General features: G+C 46.5%; 1 protein-coding gene across 1 annotated transcript in view; it reads left to right on the top strand.

Annotated features, from left to right (window-relative positions):
* The window catches only part of LOC126238905 (uncharacterized), a 37,885-nt gene extending 24,325 nt beyond the window's left edge, over positions 1 to 13,560 (top strand). Inside the window, exon 3 of the mRNA XM_049947820.1 lies at positions 12,950 to 13,560. Coding sequence (XP_049803777.1) covers positions 12,950 to 13,385 — 436 coding nt within the window. The 3' untranslated portion in view covers positions 13,386 to 13,560. The remainder of the gene's footprint in view (positions 1 to 12,949) is intronic.
* Positions 13,561 to 13,838: the final 278 nt, after the last annotated feature.

Below are 13,838 nucleotides of genomic sequence, written 5' to 3' on the forward strand. Positions count from 1 at the left end.
AGGAGAGGTGGTATGGTACCACTCTATGCACCGACGCTTCGCTTCCGATTCGAAGCGATGAACCCACGTTTCATCGCCTGTGACGATGTTCGACGAAAACTTGTCACTATCAGCCTCGTAACGCACAAGTAATTTCGCACGGATGGTCCCTCGTTGCTCTTCATGGTCTTCTGATAGGCGGCGGGGAACCCAACGGACACACACCTATGAGTACCGCAACTGGTGTGTCAGCGGTATCAACAGTCTTGCAGCTGTGCACCGAGGTCTTTGTGATCTGTCGATCGTCTGGAATGAGAGTATCCGTATTTCCAACATTGCAGCAGTCACAGCTGTGTGCGGCCGTCCGGCAAGCGGGAGACCGGACAGGCGAACTTATTGCGACGACAGGTGGCTCGTCCGACAACTCGGCGCACTTTAGTTTACTGCCCGGTCTTCGTAGACACTTCAAGTACCTAAGATGCTCTGCGAAGCCCTGGTTTTCCACTAAAAGGAACTCAGTGACAACTCTGTTTCGAACGCATCTCCGTTACAGACGCCATTTTGAAGACTATGAATAACGCCACCTTCTATCGGAACTTCATGAAATGGTAAGGGCTGAAGCACGAATATTCCTCTGTTCCACGACAAATTGAGCATTTGTTCAACCGAAATTAGCGGAGAAAAAAGTTACATTACTTACTGAATGCCCCTCATGTAATGGTAGTTCACCAAAGTGCATTAAATAATAATTTACTCTGAGATACCGGTTTCTCCGACACCTTCAGACACATGATAGCCAAAAGAATGTACTTAAAAAGTGTGTCAGTGGGTGCATGCATGTACAGGGGTGTAGGCTTGGTTAAGCGAATGTTAAACTGTGTTCAAACATTTTGTAGTGTATGCATCTTTTGGTGGCTGCACGTGTATGTGTGAATGTGTGCTAATTTGCAAGTGCCCCCGCCCCCCTCACACACACACACACACACACACACACACACACACACACACACGAGTCACGTAAGACGTAACACCCGTTTTATTTCGCGAATGATTTCAAATATCAAAATGTTATTCGACAATTAATTATACCCTAAGCGGCATGTACTTCGGTACGTGATAAAGAGCTTTAACTATCTTATCGATCGAGATATTGAAGGAAGAATATTTTTTTACTTTCTTTAATAGAATGATATACGTTTTTAACGGCATCCGAAAGCGATTTAGAAGAGTACAGTAATATAATATTAGTTAATGTTGAAGCTGAAACTCTTCGCAAAAGAATCCGAGAAATATTTTAAAAAGGAAAGGCAAGTCGGCTGGAATCGGCTGTTGCACTGTAAACACGCTCACGCCAGGCTACGTCGTTGTATCAAACATCCCGACCGTGTACTGGTCTGCACGGCAGAAGTAGCAGGAACTGTGTCGTCAGTCGGCAGATCATTTCTGCTTCGACGTTACTTTCATGCAGAGATGAACACCAGTGAGAAGTTTGTTACTTCCATACATCGAAGGTAGCACGCGAGGTATTGTCAAGAAGTGTGGGATCAGCTACGGGAGTGTCATTCCCGTTCGACGTAAATTCCAGCTTTATTACCTGTCACTACATCAGGCATTTGGTGGACGTCATTCCGGAAGTAGTACTGTATACAGTTTTGTTGGTTTACTCTTTCGGGACAACAACACAGTATGCCACTTAGCGATAAAGCAAGGTTTACGAACCATAGTGATATAAATGTAATAATGGGCAGCTGAAAATCCACCCATGCTTCGTCAGCTACAAGAACAAAGACTGAGAAGCGTAAACCTAAGGTGGAGCATCGTAGTAACTCATGTGTAGGTCTTCGCTTCAGCCCAGGAATGTTCAGTGGATATATGTATGCACACTGTGTTCGGAACATTATATCTGTTTATCTGGAAGAGATATCACTGGATAAGCGACAGTGTATGTGGTTACAACACGACGGCTACCCAGCTCATTCTTCCCTTGTTGCAGGGCAAATACCGACAAAAATTCCCTGGCTATCGAATAGGACGTAATTCTGTGGTACAATGGCTGACCAGGTCTTTAGTTTTGCTTCCTCTTGATTTCTTTCTATAGGAAGCACTGAAACATGCAGTCTATCATGAAGCCACAACTACGACAGGCTATATGTAGTGTCGATTTGCCACATATGCAACAGCCTGCCATTCAATATACTTTCACCTGTTCATATGTATCTCGAACAGTGACTACTGATGCGTGTTGCAGTGGAAGATAAGCAGTTTGGGCACATACTTAAGTGTAAAAGTACGGTTTGTTAAAACTATCTATTTTGTGGTGCCATATTGTCAGCCATTTTGAATAAATTGCTTAGTTCATTTGCCCTCCTGCTGGTCCGGGGCTTAGATTAGGCCTGAGGTATTCCTGCCTGTCACAAAACTAAAAGGAGTGTCACGTTTTGGCCTTTACGTGATGCTCCCGTGTCGGGCTTCACCTCCATTCTCCTAAATTTTCCCGAAGAGCGCGCCAATTCGAAAAGGGCGCCTTACACGATGCATCATGTCAATCATGTCCATTATGTGCTGTCCGCCCACATCCTTCATCGATGTGGATCTACACTTCTTCTCTAGCTGTTGGGCTAGGTCACCCTCCTGGGTGCGTTTTCCTCCATCCCTGTGCAGTACTAATTCCTGCACCGACGATGATAATGGACTAGTATGCTTGTTTGTACCTGATATCCAGCATGGTAGCCAGTCTGCTGTGGTGGGGCGCCATGTACCCTGTTGGTTGTAGCCCCCTGACCACACAGGGATTGCTCTGCTGATGCCTGTGCCGTTAACTCCCCATGTATGCCAAGAGGTAGATGCCTGTCACCCTGGGGCATTGGGACTCTGAGCAATGGCCATCCTGCCAGGTGGCCTTTGTTGTGGCAGGGTGGCGCCCGTTGGGAGGGCCTCTGGTCAGACTGGGTGGCATCAGGGCGGATGACATGCCATGAAGCGTACTACTCCATCTCTTGCTGGCGACGCAACGCCAGCAGTCTCTAAGCGGTCAAGGTCTAATTATAATGCAAAAACGTATGACCCCCAAATCGTCCCCTTCCCTGGCCACACCATGGGAGGAGTGTCAGTCTAAGGATGGCAGCGAATCTTACTCCCCCAATACCTCATATCTACGAGGGTTCGTGGGGCATCCTTCATGTCGTTGAAGCCTCTGTTTTTTGTGGAACATTTAGAGGACAAGTTTGGGGAGGTGGAGGGATTGTAGAAAGGGCGATCGGGCTCAGTCTTGATAAAAACAGCTTCCTATGCCCAGTCACAGGCACTACTCGCCTGTGACAAGCACCATAAGAGCTTAAATATGGTCCAGGGTATTGTTGTGACTGGGGAAGTCCATCACATCCCAATACTTCATGTGCCCCACCTCTCATCTGTGTCAACTGCAGAGATCACCATACCCCTTGCTCACCACACTGCAGGATTCTCCAGAAGGAATGGCAAATCATAGAATAAAAGATCCTGGACCGACTGATCTACACAGAGGCTAAGAGGAAATTTGACCACGTACCTCGGACATCTTACACCGCCACTACGAGAACATAAGACTACTCCTGCCCCCTTGACAGTGGGGGGAGGGGGGGGCTTTTCCCTCCCTGTTGCTCGCACACCACCTACCTTGGGAGCGCTGCCTCCCCCCCCCCCCAACCATCTTGGACGTTCGTCCCCACTTCTCAGTTAGAGATGCGTAAGTCTTCTTCAGCTCCTTTCAGTAGGAAGGCGTCTCTTGGCTCACTACCTCCCCAGTTTTCTACTAGTGGAAAAGATGACGCCCACCAGTGGCTGAAGCACCCAAAAGCAGCTGGTTGTAGGGCTTCACGATATTCCTCAGTCCTGGAGGCCGAATCAAAGAAGCCCTCCAAGTCAGAGAAACCCAAAGAGCAGTGAGAAAAATCAAAAAGCAAGACCCCCCAAGAACAAGGAAATTGCGGCGGTGTCACCCACACCACCACTACTTAAAAGCTCTGCATTTGAGGGTGAGGTGGAGATTCTGGCATCCACTGAGGACCTAGATCTCGCTGGGCTCTCAGATACAATGGATAAAGACTGCTCAGGAACTAAGTGGCAGCAGGTGACCCTGAGGCGTAAACTGGCTGATTGGGCGTTTCATGCCTTCCCTCCCTCACGATAACGTCATCCTCCAGTGGAATTGCCACTGTTTTTTCAACCACCTGGCTGAGCTACAGGAACTGTTTAAACCTTACACTTGCTTTCTTCACTGCCCTCCAGGAAACCTGGTTCCCCTACCCTTTGCGGCTATAGGGGATATTACAAGATCAACAGTGAATATAATAGAGGGTCAGGTGGAGTTTGCGTCTATGTCGTGAACTCAGTATGTAGTGAACCTGTGCCCCTTCGCACTCCTCTTGAAGCTGTGGCTGTCAGGATAAGGACAACAATGGAAACAACTGTCTGTAATGTATATCATCCTCAAGATGGTGTGGTACCCCTGAACATCTTGGCTGCACTGATTCAACAACACCCTAAACCTCTACTACCTTTGGGAGATTTTAATGCCCATAATCCCTTATGGGGTGGCACCATGCTTACTGGCCAAGGTAGAGAGGTCGAATGTTTACTGTCTCAGCTCGACCTCTGCCTCCTAAATACTAGGGCTCCCACACATTTTAGTGTGGTTCATGGAACTTATTTGGCCAATAATTTATTACTTTGCAGCCCAGGACTTCTCCCATCAGTCCACTGGAAAGTCTATAATGACTTGTTCTAGTGACCATTTCCCCATCTTCCTGTCACTCCCTTGGCGTCATGCACATGGACCCTAAGAAAGGCAGACTGGGAAACTTTCACCTCTTTTATCGCCATTGAATTTCCTCCGCATGCTACCAACGATGTGATCGTTTAGCAAGTCACTAGAACGATCGTTTCTGCGGGTGGAAACGCGATCCCTTGCTCCTTAGGGTGCCCCCCGGCGAAAGACAGTACCTTGGTGGTCGCCAGAAATTGCCGAGGCCATTAAAGAGCGTAGGCAGGCTCTACAGCGACATAAGCTTCACACACATCTCGAGCACCTAAGGGCTTATAAATGGTTCCATGTCCGCATTCGCCAGCTTTGGAAACAGGAGTGTTGGGAGAGGTACGTCTCGACCATTGGGCTCCATACGTCAACTTCCCAAGTCTGGATGAAGATCAGACGTGTTTTTGGGTAGCAGACCCCAACAGGTATACCTGGCATTACCGTCGATGTCCGTGTTACTTACCGACGCAAAATGGATTGCCAAGCACTTCGCTGAGCACTATGCTCGAGCCTCTGCAGCGGAGAATTACCCCCAGAATTTCACGCCCTCAAATGGGTGATGGAAGGGAAAGTCCTCTCGTCCACTAGAAGCCATAGTGAACACTGTAACGCCCCATTTAGAGAGTGGGAGCTCCTCAGCGCCCTTGCACATTGCCTCGACACAGCTCCTGGACTGGATTGGATCCACATTCAGATGATTTAACATCTCACGTTCAACTACAAGCGATATCTCCTCGTCTTCTTCAACCAGATCGGGTGCGATGGCGTCTTTCCATCGCAATGGCGGGAGAGCACAATCATTCCAGTGCTGAAACCAGGTAAAAACCCACTTGGTGTGGATAGCTATCGCCCCATCAGCCTCAACCAACGTTCTTTGTAAGGTGCTAGAACGTATGGTGTGTCGGTGGTTTTCTTGGGTCCAGGAATCACGTGACCTACTGGCTCCATGCCAGGGCGGTTTCCGCCGAGGTCGGTCTACCAACACCTTGTTGCCATCTTTTTTGATTTACAAAAAAAGCTTAAGACATGACGTGGCGACAACATAACCTTGCCACGTTATATGAATGAGGTCTTTGGGGCCCGCTTCCGATTTTTATCCAAAATTTCCTATCGATCCGTACTTTCCTTGTCCAAGTTGGTGCCTCCCATAGTTCCCCTCATATCCAGCAGAATGGGGTCCATCAGGGCTCTGTATTCAGTGTGCATTTTTAGTGGCCATCAACAGCCTAGCAGCGGTTGTGGGGCCGTACGTCTCACCTTCTCTGTATGCAGACGACTTCTGCATTTCGTACCGATGCTCCACTACTGGTGTACCTGAGCGACGCCTGCAGGGAGCCATTCACAAGGCACAGTCATGAGCTCTAGCCCACAGCTTCCCATTTTCATCCGCAAAGTTGTGTCATCCACTTCTGTGAACGTTGTAATGTTCATCCGGAACCAGAACTTTACGTCAATGACGATCCACTCGCTGTAGCGCAGACGTATCGATTCTTAGGACTGGTTTTCGACGCCTGATTGACTTGGCTTTCTCATCTTCGTCAGCTTAAGTGGAAGTGCTATCAGCACCTCAACGCCCTCCGTTGCCTGACCAACGCCAACTGAAGTACAGATCCCTCTACGTTGCCAAAGCTCTACAGAGCCCTTGTTCAATCCCGACATGACTATGGGAGTCTGGTTTATGGTTCGGTGGCGCCCTCAGCGTTGCATTTACTCGACTCAGTGCACCACTGTGGAGTTCCGCTAGCGACAGGAGCTTTTAGGACGAGTCTGGCGACCAGCATCCTGATGGAGGCCGAAGTCCCTCCATTGAAGTTTAGGTGTGCACAACTGATCGCCAGTTACGTTGCACACATTCGTAGTTCTTCTGCACATCCGAACTACCGTTTTGTTTTCCCAACCACTGTGGTTCATCTCTCGCATCAGCAGCTCCGGTCAGGATTCATGATTGCAGTTCGTGTCTGATCGCTTCTGTCTCAACCGGAGTCCTTCTCTTTACCACTTCTACTCGAGGTCCATTCACGTACACCTCCATGGTGTAAACCTCGGCCAAAGCTTCACCGAGACCTTTAAATGGCCCTAAGGACCCAGTTACTCCCGCGGCTCTCCGCTGCCACTTTCTTTCGATTCTTGACGTTTCCCTGGGCTATGGAGTGGTTTACACCGACGGCTCAATGGCTGATGGTCACGTTGGCTCCGCCAACGTTCAGAGGCCTTGTTGAACCCCATTCCTTGCTCGATGGCTGCAGTGTTTTCACTGTAGACCTGGTGGCTATATCTCGTGCTCTTGAGCACATACATTTAGGCCCTGGGGAGTCGTTTCTTCTGTGTACTGACTCCTTGAGCAGCCTACAAGCAATCGGCCAATGCGACCCTCGCCATCCTTTTCTAGCTTCTATCCAAGAGTCCATCTATGCCCTGGAATGGCCCAGGCGTTCAGTGGTGTTTGTCAGGACCCCAGGTCACGTCTGAATCCCATGCAACGAACTTGTTAACAGGCTGGCCAAACAGGCTACATGGAAACCGCTTATGGAGGGCGGCATTACAATAACTGACCAGCATTCCTTATTACGCAGCAAAGTTTTTCGGCTTTGGGAGACAGAATGGCATAGTCTCAGTATGCACAACAAACTGTGTGCCATTAAGGAGACTACGAATGTGTGAACGTCCTCCATGCAGGCCTCTGGCAGGTACTCTGTGGCTCTCTGATGACTCTGCATTGGCCATGCTTGGGCGACATATGGCTATATGGCTACCTCTTGCACCGTGAAGACCCACCTCCGTGTCGGTGGTGTGCGCAGTTGACAGTGGCCCATATTCTTTTTTACTGTCCTAGTTTAGCAGACAACGCCTCATTGGCTGATCTGGTTTTAAATTTTATACGTGAGGGTGGGTTTTATCACTTGATATAAGTTTCAGTGCAGGCCCTTTGTCCCTCAGTGCCCTCCACCCTTGTGCTTTTATGGTGGAGGTTTTAATGTTTTGCAGAGTGACTGGCTTATCCTTTTATTTTCGTGGGCAGCCAGCCACGGTAATCTGCTCTCCAGTTTTACTCTCTTCTACCAGTTTCTTGCGTCTCTGTATTTACTTGGCCTATTTTGTTCCTTGTAGTGTTAGTTGGTCTCCTGTCGTCCTTGTGGTTTTTCCTTCTCGGTATTGTGCTGTGTGTCCTGTTTGTTTTACATCTACATACATACTCCGCAGTCCACCATACGGTGCGTGGTGGAGGGTACCTCGTATCACAACTAGCATCTTCTCTCCCTGTTCCACTCCCAAACAGAACGAGGGAAAAATGACTGCCTATATGCCTCTGTACGAGCTCTTATCTCTCTTACCTTATCTTTGTGGTCTTTCCGCGAAATGTAAGTTGTCGGCAGAAAAATTGTACAGGAGTCAGCCGCTAATGCTGGTTCTCTAAATTTCCTCAGTAACGATTCACGAAAAGAACGCCTCCTTTCCTCTAGAGACTCCCACCCAAGTTACTGAAGCATTTCCGTAACACTCGCGTGATGACCAAACCTACAACAAGTCTAGCAGCCTGCCTCTGAATTGCTTCTGTGTCCTCCCTCAATCCGACCTGATAGGGATCCCAAACGCACGAGCAGTACTCAAGAATAGGTCGTATTAGTGTTTTATAAGCGGTCTCCTTTACAGATGAACCACATCTTCCCAAAATTCTACCAATGAGCCGAAGACAATTATCCACCTTCCCTACAACTGCCATTACGTGCTTGTCCCACTTCATATCACTCTGCAATGTTATGCCGAAATATGTAATCGACGTGACTATGTCAAGCGGTACACTACTAATGGAGTATTCAAACATTACAGGATTCTTTTTCCTCTTCATCTGCATTAATTTACATTTATCTACATTTAGAGTTAGCTGCCATTCTTCACACCAATCACAAATCCTGTCAAAGTCATCTTGTATCCTCCTACAGTCACTCAACGACGACACGTTACCGTACACCACAGCATCGTCAGCAAACAGCTGCACATTGCTATCCACCCTATCCAAAAGATCACTTATGTAGATAGAAAACAACAGCGGACCTACCACACTTCCCTGGGGCACTCCAGATTGTACCCTCACCTCCGATGAACACTCACCATCGAGGACAACGTACTGGGTTCTATTGCTTAAGAAGTCTTCGAGCCACTCATATACTTGGGAACCAATCCCATATGCTCGTACCTTAGGAGTCTGCAGTGGACACCGAGTCAAACGCTTTCCGGAAGTCAAGGAATATGGCATCAGTCTGATACCCTTCATCCATGCGCAAGATATCATGTGAAAAAAGAGCGAGTTGCGTTTCGCAGGAGCGATGCTTTCTAAAGCCGTGCTGATGCATGGACAGCAACTTCTCTGTCTCAACGAAATTAATTATATTCGAACTGAGAATATGTTAGAGACTCCTGCAACAAACCGATGTTATTGGTCTGTAATTTTGAGGATTCTTTATTCTTTCCCTTGAGGAATTGTTACAATAGGAACAAGGACCGATGATCAAGTAGTTTGGTCAGTTTCCCCCATTTTAAACAAACAAACCAACCAACCAACCTTTAATTCATTTGAAGTGTATTCCATGTAACCATAATTACGATTAGTGTTTATACACACAGTTATCCGAGAGCTTCTCACAAGAGTTTTGCTTGGCGATTTTTACGCTCCAGTAACTGACTCTGGCCACATTGCTTTCCAATTTTAGTACGTTTCTAGTATTTTTTGGTGTAGAGATTCAGCGACAGATTCAACAAACTGTATATCACGTACTCGTATTTTCATCTGTTTTCGGTTACTGTTAAAAAGTTTATCATATTTAAAAAATCATACTTGCTTCAATATCTCAATCAATAAATCCTATAAGCTGGGTGATTCTTCCACTGTGTACAAACTCCAGGAATTCATTTATGAGAAGATACGGAACACAAAAAATGCATAATGAACTTACGTCAGAAAATTTATGGTTACTTTATTCAAATGTACTCTGTTACGGAGACTACAGCCTAATTGGCGCTGTACCAAGCAACCACAGTTAAAATATTTGTTGAAAACAGTTTCCATGTGTGTACGCGCCGTAGCATGTTGTGGCTGTTGATATACTTTCCGGGATGTGAGGTCGTGGTCGAAGAACTTTTCTGCTCCTTACGTTTCGTCTAGAACTGCGCTGGACTTCCTCAGAGGCGCTGCTCCGCTGAGTCTTGCCGACTGACTGGTCGGGTGTCTGAGAGCGACTTATATATTGTGAGAAAGGGGGGCGTGGTTCAGGTGACACGTGATGAGCAGTGATAATCCATAGCAAAGATAAGGTTGACTATCGATTAGCACCTTGTCAAAGATAAAAATTGTTAGCAATTTTGTAGAGCCACTGTCCATATAGCGCTAAGTTTCATAGCCTCCTCTTTCCTATTAAAATTATCGTGATGTTTATAAATTTCGATAGCTTCTCTATATAGCCGTGGATAGTAATTTAACGTTGTAGATAAAACTTCGGTATCCGAAAACTTCACTTGGTGGTTGCCTGGTTGAAGAGCATGTTCCGCTACAGCTGACTTTTCTATTTTTCCAAGTCGACAAAGACTTTTATGCTCTTTCAGTCGCGTGTTTACGCTTCTTTTGGTAGTACCAATGTAAACTTTACCACAGGTACATGGAATTTTATACACACCACATATCGACAGGGGAGTGCGTTTATCCTTCAGATCGTAGTACTTGACTTATTTTCTTTGTTGGTTTAAAGATCGGTTTTATGTCACGTTTTCGTAAAATCTTACCGATCCGATCTGTTACTTTTTTAATAAAAGGGAGAACAACTGTATTTTTCTGTCGTTGTGGTTCATTCTTATCTTTTGGGTTTCTGTTCCTTGGACGCAAAATTCTATTTCTCTTTCTCTTTACAGTAGTTCTCCCTTTTATTAAAAAAGTAACAGATCGGATCGGTAAGATTTTACGAAAACGTGACATAAAACCGATCTTTAAACCAACAAAGAAAATAAGTCAAGTACTACGATCTGTGAAGGATAAACGCCCTCCCCTGTCGATATGTGATGTGTATAAAATTCCATGTACCTGTGGTAAAGATTACATTGGTACTACCAAAAGAAGCGTAAACACGCGACTGAAAGAGCTTAAAAGTCTTTATCGACTTGGAAAAATAGAAAAGTCAACTGTAGTTGAACATGCTCTTCAACCAGGCAACCACCAAGTGAAGTTTTCGGATACCGAAGTTTTATCTACAACGTTAAATTACTATCCACGGCTATATAGAGAAGCTATCGAAATTTATAAACATCACGATAATTTTAATAGGAAAGAGGAGGCTATGAAACTAAGCGCTGTATGGACAGTGGCTCTACAAAATTGCTAACAATTTTTATCTTTGACAAGGTGCTAATCGATAGTCAACCTTATCTTTGCTATGGATTATCACTGCTCATCACGTGTCACCTGAACCACGCCCCCCTTTCTCACAATATATAAGTCGCTCTCAGACACCCGACCAGTCAGTCGGCAAGACTCAGCGGAGCAGCGCCTCTGAGGAGGTCCAGCGCAGTTCTGGACGAAACGTAAGGACCAGAAAAGTTCTTTGACCACTCCCTCACATCCCGGAAAGTATATCAACAGCCATGTCACCCGGTCGTGAAAGCCTTCATTCTACAAGTAGCATGTTGTCTCACACGATCACATCAGCCAGGCTGTTTCCAAACAGTGTCAAAGGCAGCATGAATACGCCGCTCCACTGTCTCCTCATCAGGAATGGACTCTGCATACACAACACCTTTGAGATGGTCCCATAACCAGAAATCGCACGGGTTGAGATCTTGTGAACAAGCAGGTCATGCTAGTGGATCCCCCTCGTCCGATCCATCGACCTGTGAAGACACAACTGAGAAGCGTCCGGATTTTAAAGGTGAAGTGGGTTAGAGTACTGTCATGTAGGGGTCACATAACCCTTCGAATCATCAATAGCTCCTCTTCCAGCAGAGGAGGCAAGGTCACCTGCAAGAAAGTCTGACATTTCCGGCCCGTTAGGCGACGTAGAAGGAAGACTGGTCCCAAAATAAAGAGGTTCCAGCTGCACCCGTGCTGATGATTCTGCCACCATACAGTTTGGGTTCTGCATACAATCCCGCAGATGACTGTTACGAAAGTTGAAGATACCACTCGGTGTAAAGGTGGCCTCATCTGTGAATAGGATGGATTACATCCCGGAATCGTGGGGAGCCTGGTGAAGGAACCGGTGACCAAAGTGATACAGATGTGAAAAGTCTGTCGCTAGTGAGCGCTGCACACACTGTAAGTGATGCGGTGGGTAACAGTTGGCATGGAGAATGTTCCACACGGCTATCGGGCGGGTCCACTGCTTAGTCATTTTCTTCGACGTCTGGTGCCTTTTAAGACTTCTTGCTTCCTGGAACGACACTCCCTCAGACAAAGGGCGAAACACGATTGCAAACACTAAATGCTGTGGCTGTTGTCAGTGGGGATAGGTCTTCTCATACAACCATGCTTCCCACAGCCCATTATCATTTGCCTTTGCGTAAGTAAACACCATTTCAGCAATCTCTCAATTCGAATACGGAATCATTGTGTACGACGCTGTATCACATCCACTACAAGGTGAGTCAACAAGAGAGGTGAATCGGACACAAGAATATCAGTGTCTGTGGCGAGAGAGGGTGCTAGGGCATGACGTATGAGGAACATTACCAGCAGATGAGGCATACTGTAACTATGGCTGCGTGGTACAGCACGTATTAGATCAGTCTCTGTAACAGTGCGATTAAATAGTCTCTAGCATGGAAACCATTCATTACCGGACGTAAACTCAATAGGCTTTTCTTTTGTTACGTATCCTCTCTGTACAGAGTGGAAAAAAATAACAGTGTGTGTGTGTGTGTGTGTGTGTGTGTGTGTGTGTGTGTGTGTGTGTGGTAGTGTAGAGTGTAAGACTCTTTTGCCGGCCGTTGTGGCCGAGCGGTTCTAATCGCTTCAGTCTGGAACCGCAGGACCGCTACGGTCGCAGGTTTGAATCCTGCTTCGGTTATGGATGTGTGTGATGTCCTTAGGTTAGTTAGGTTTAAGTATTTCTAAGTTCTAGGGGACTGATGACTTCAGATATTAAGTCCCATAGTGCTCAGAGCCATTTTTGTAAGACTCTTTAATGTTTCGCACAGGAGCGGTTTAGGAGAGGAGGAAACCAGGAGACTGATCGAGGTGTCTGAGGAGGGGGATGTAGAGGAGCTGCTGGAACTCATCGCGGCAGGGGCGGATGTGAGGACGAGGGATAGTGATGGGATGACCGCCCTGCACTTCTTTGCAGAGATGGGATACGTGGAGGTAGTGAGGAGTCTGGTGGAGAGAGGCGCAGAGGTTGACGCCAGGAACAGCAGTATGGAGACGCCCCTGCACTTCGCTGCAATCGGTGGCCATTCACCTATTGTGCGGCTGCTGGTAGCGTGTTCCGCTGACGTCAACGCAAGGAATTGTTACGAGAGAACACCGCTGCAGTTTGCTGCGTGGCATGGATACGAAGAGACGGCAGCGTTTCTGGTGGAGGCTGGAGCCGACACGGAAGCTAGGGATAAAGATGGGAGAACCTACCTCGACTGACAACCAGGAGTATGGATGCCATTATATAAATAACAGTTCAATGAATATCTAATATATAAAACAAATGTTGTTTCACTACATTATTTTTAAATTAAAGAATACATAAAAATTTCATTTCTACCCATCATTATATAGTGCATACAAATGCTCTAGCAACACCTCAACTAGTATGAAAATAGGAGATATCCATAAACAAATATAAATAACTTTTCATTTGAGGAAACCGACTAAAATAAAAGGTTTTTTGAGGGATCTTTGCAAAACTCGACAATTAAAAAATACTCATTTCATTACCGATGGACACCAGTTCTGTCTGAAACTTGAATTTCTTCCAGTGTGCAAAATATACAAACATCTTAAAATAATGAAACCAGGTGACATTTTAGACAACCACCGACGCGTCAATTGGTGAAAACCCAGTTATTTTCAAGGCGCAAATGGAGAAATAACGGT

Source organism: Schistocerca nitens, chromosome 1 (genome assembly GCF_023898315.1).
Source record: "Schistocerca nitens isolate TAMUIC-IGC-003100 chromosome 1, iqSchNite1.1, whole genome shotgun sequence".
NCBI classification, from domain to species: domain Eukaryota; kingdom Metazoa; phylum Arthropoda; class Insecta; order Orthoptera; family Acrididae; genus Schistocerca; species Schistocerca nitens.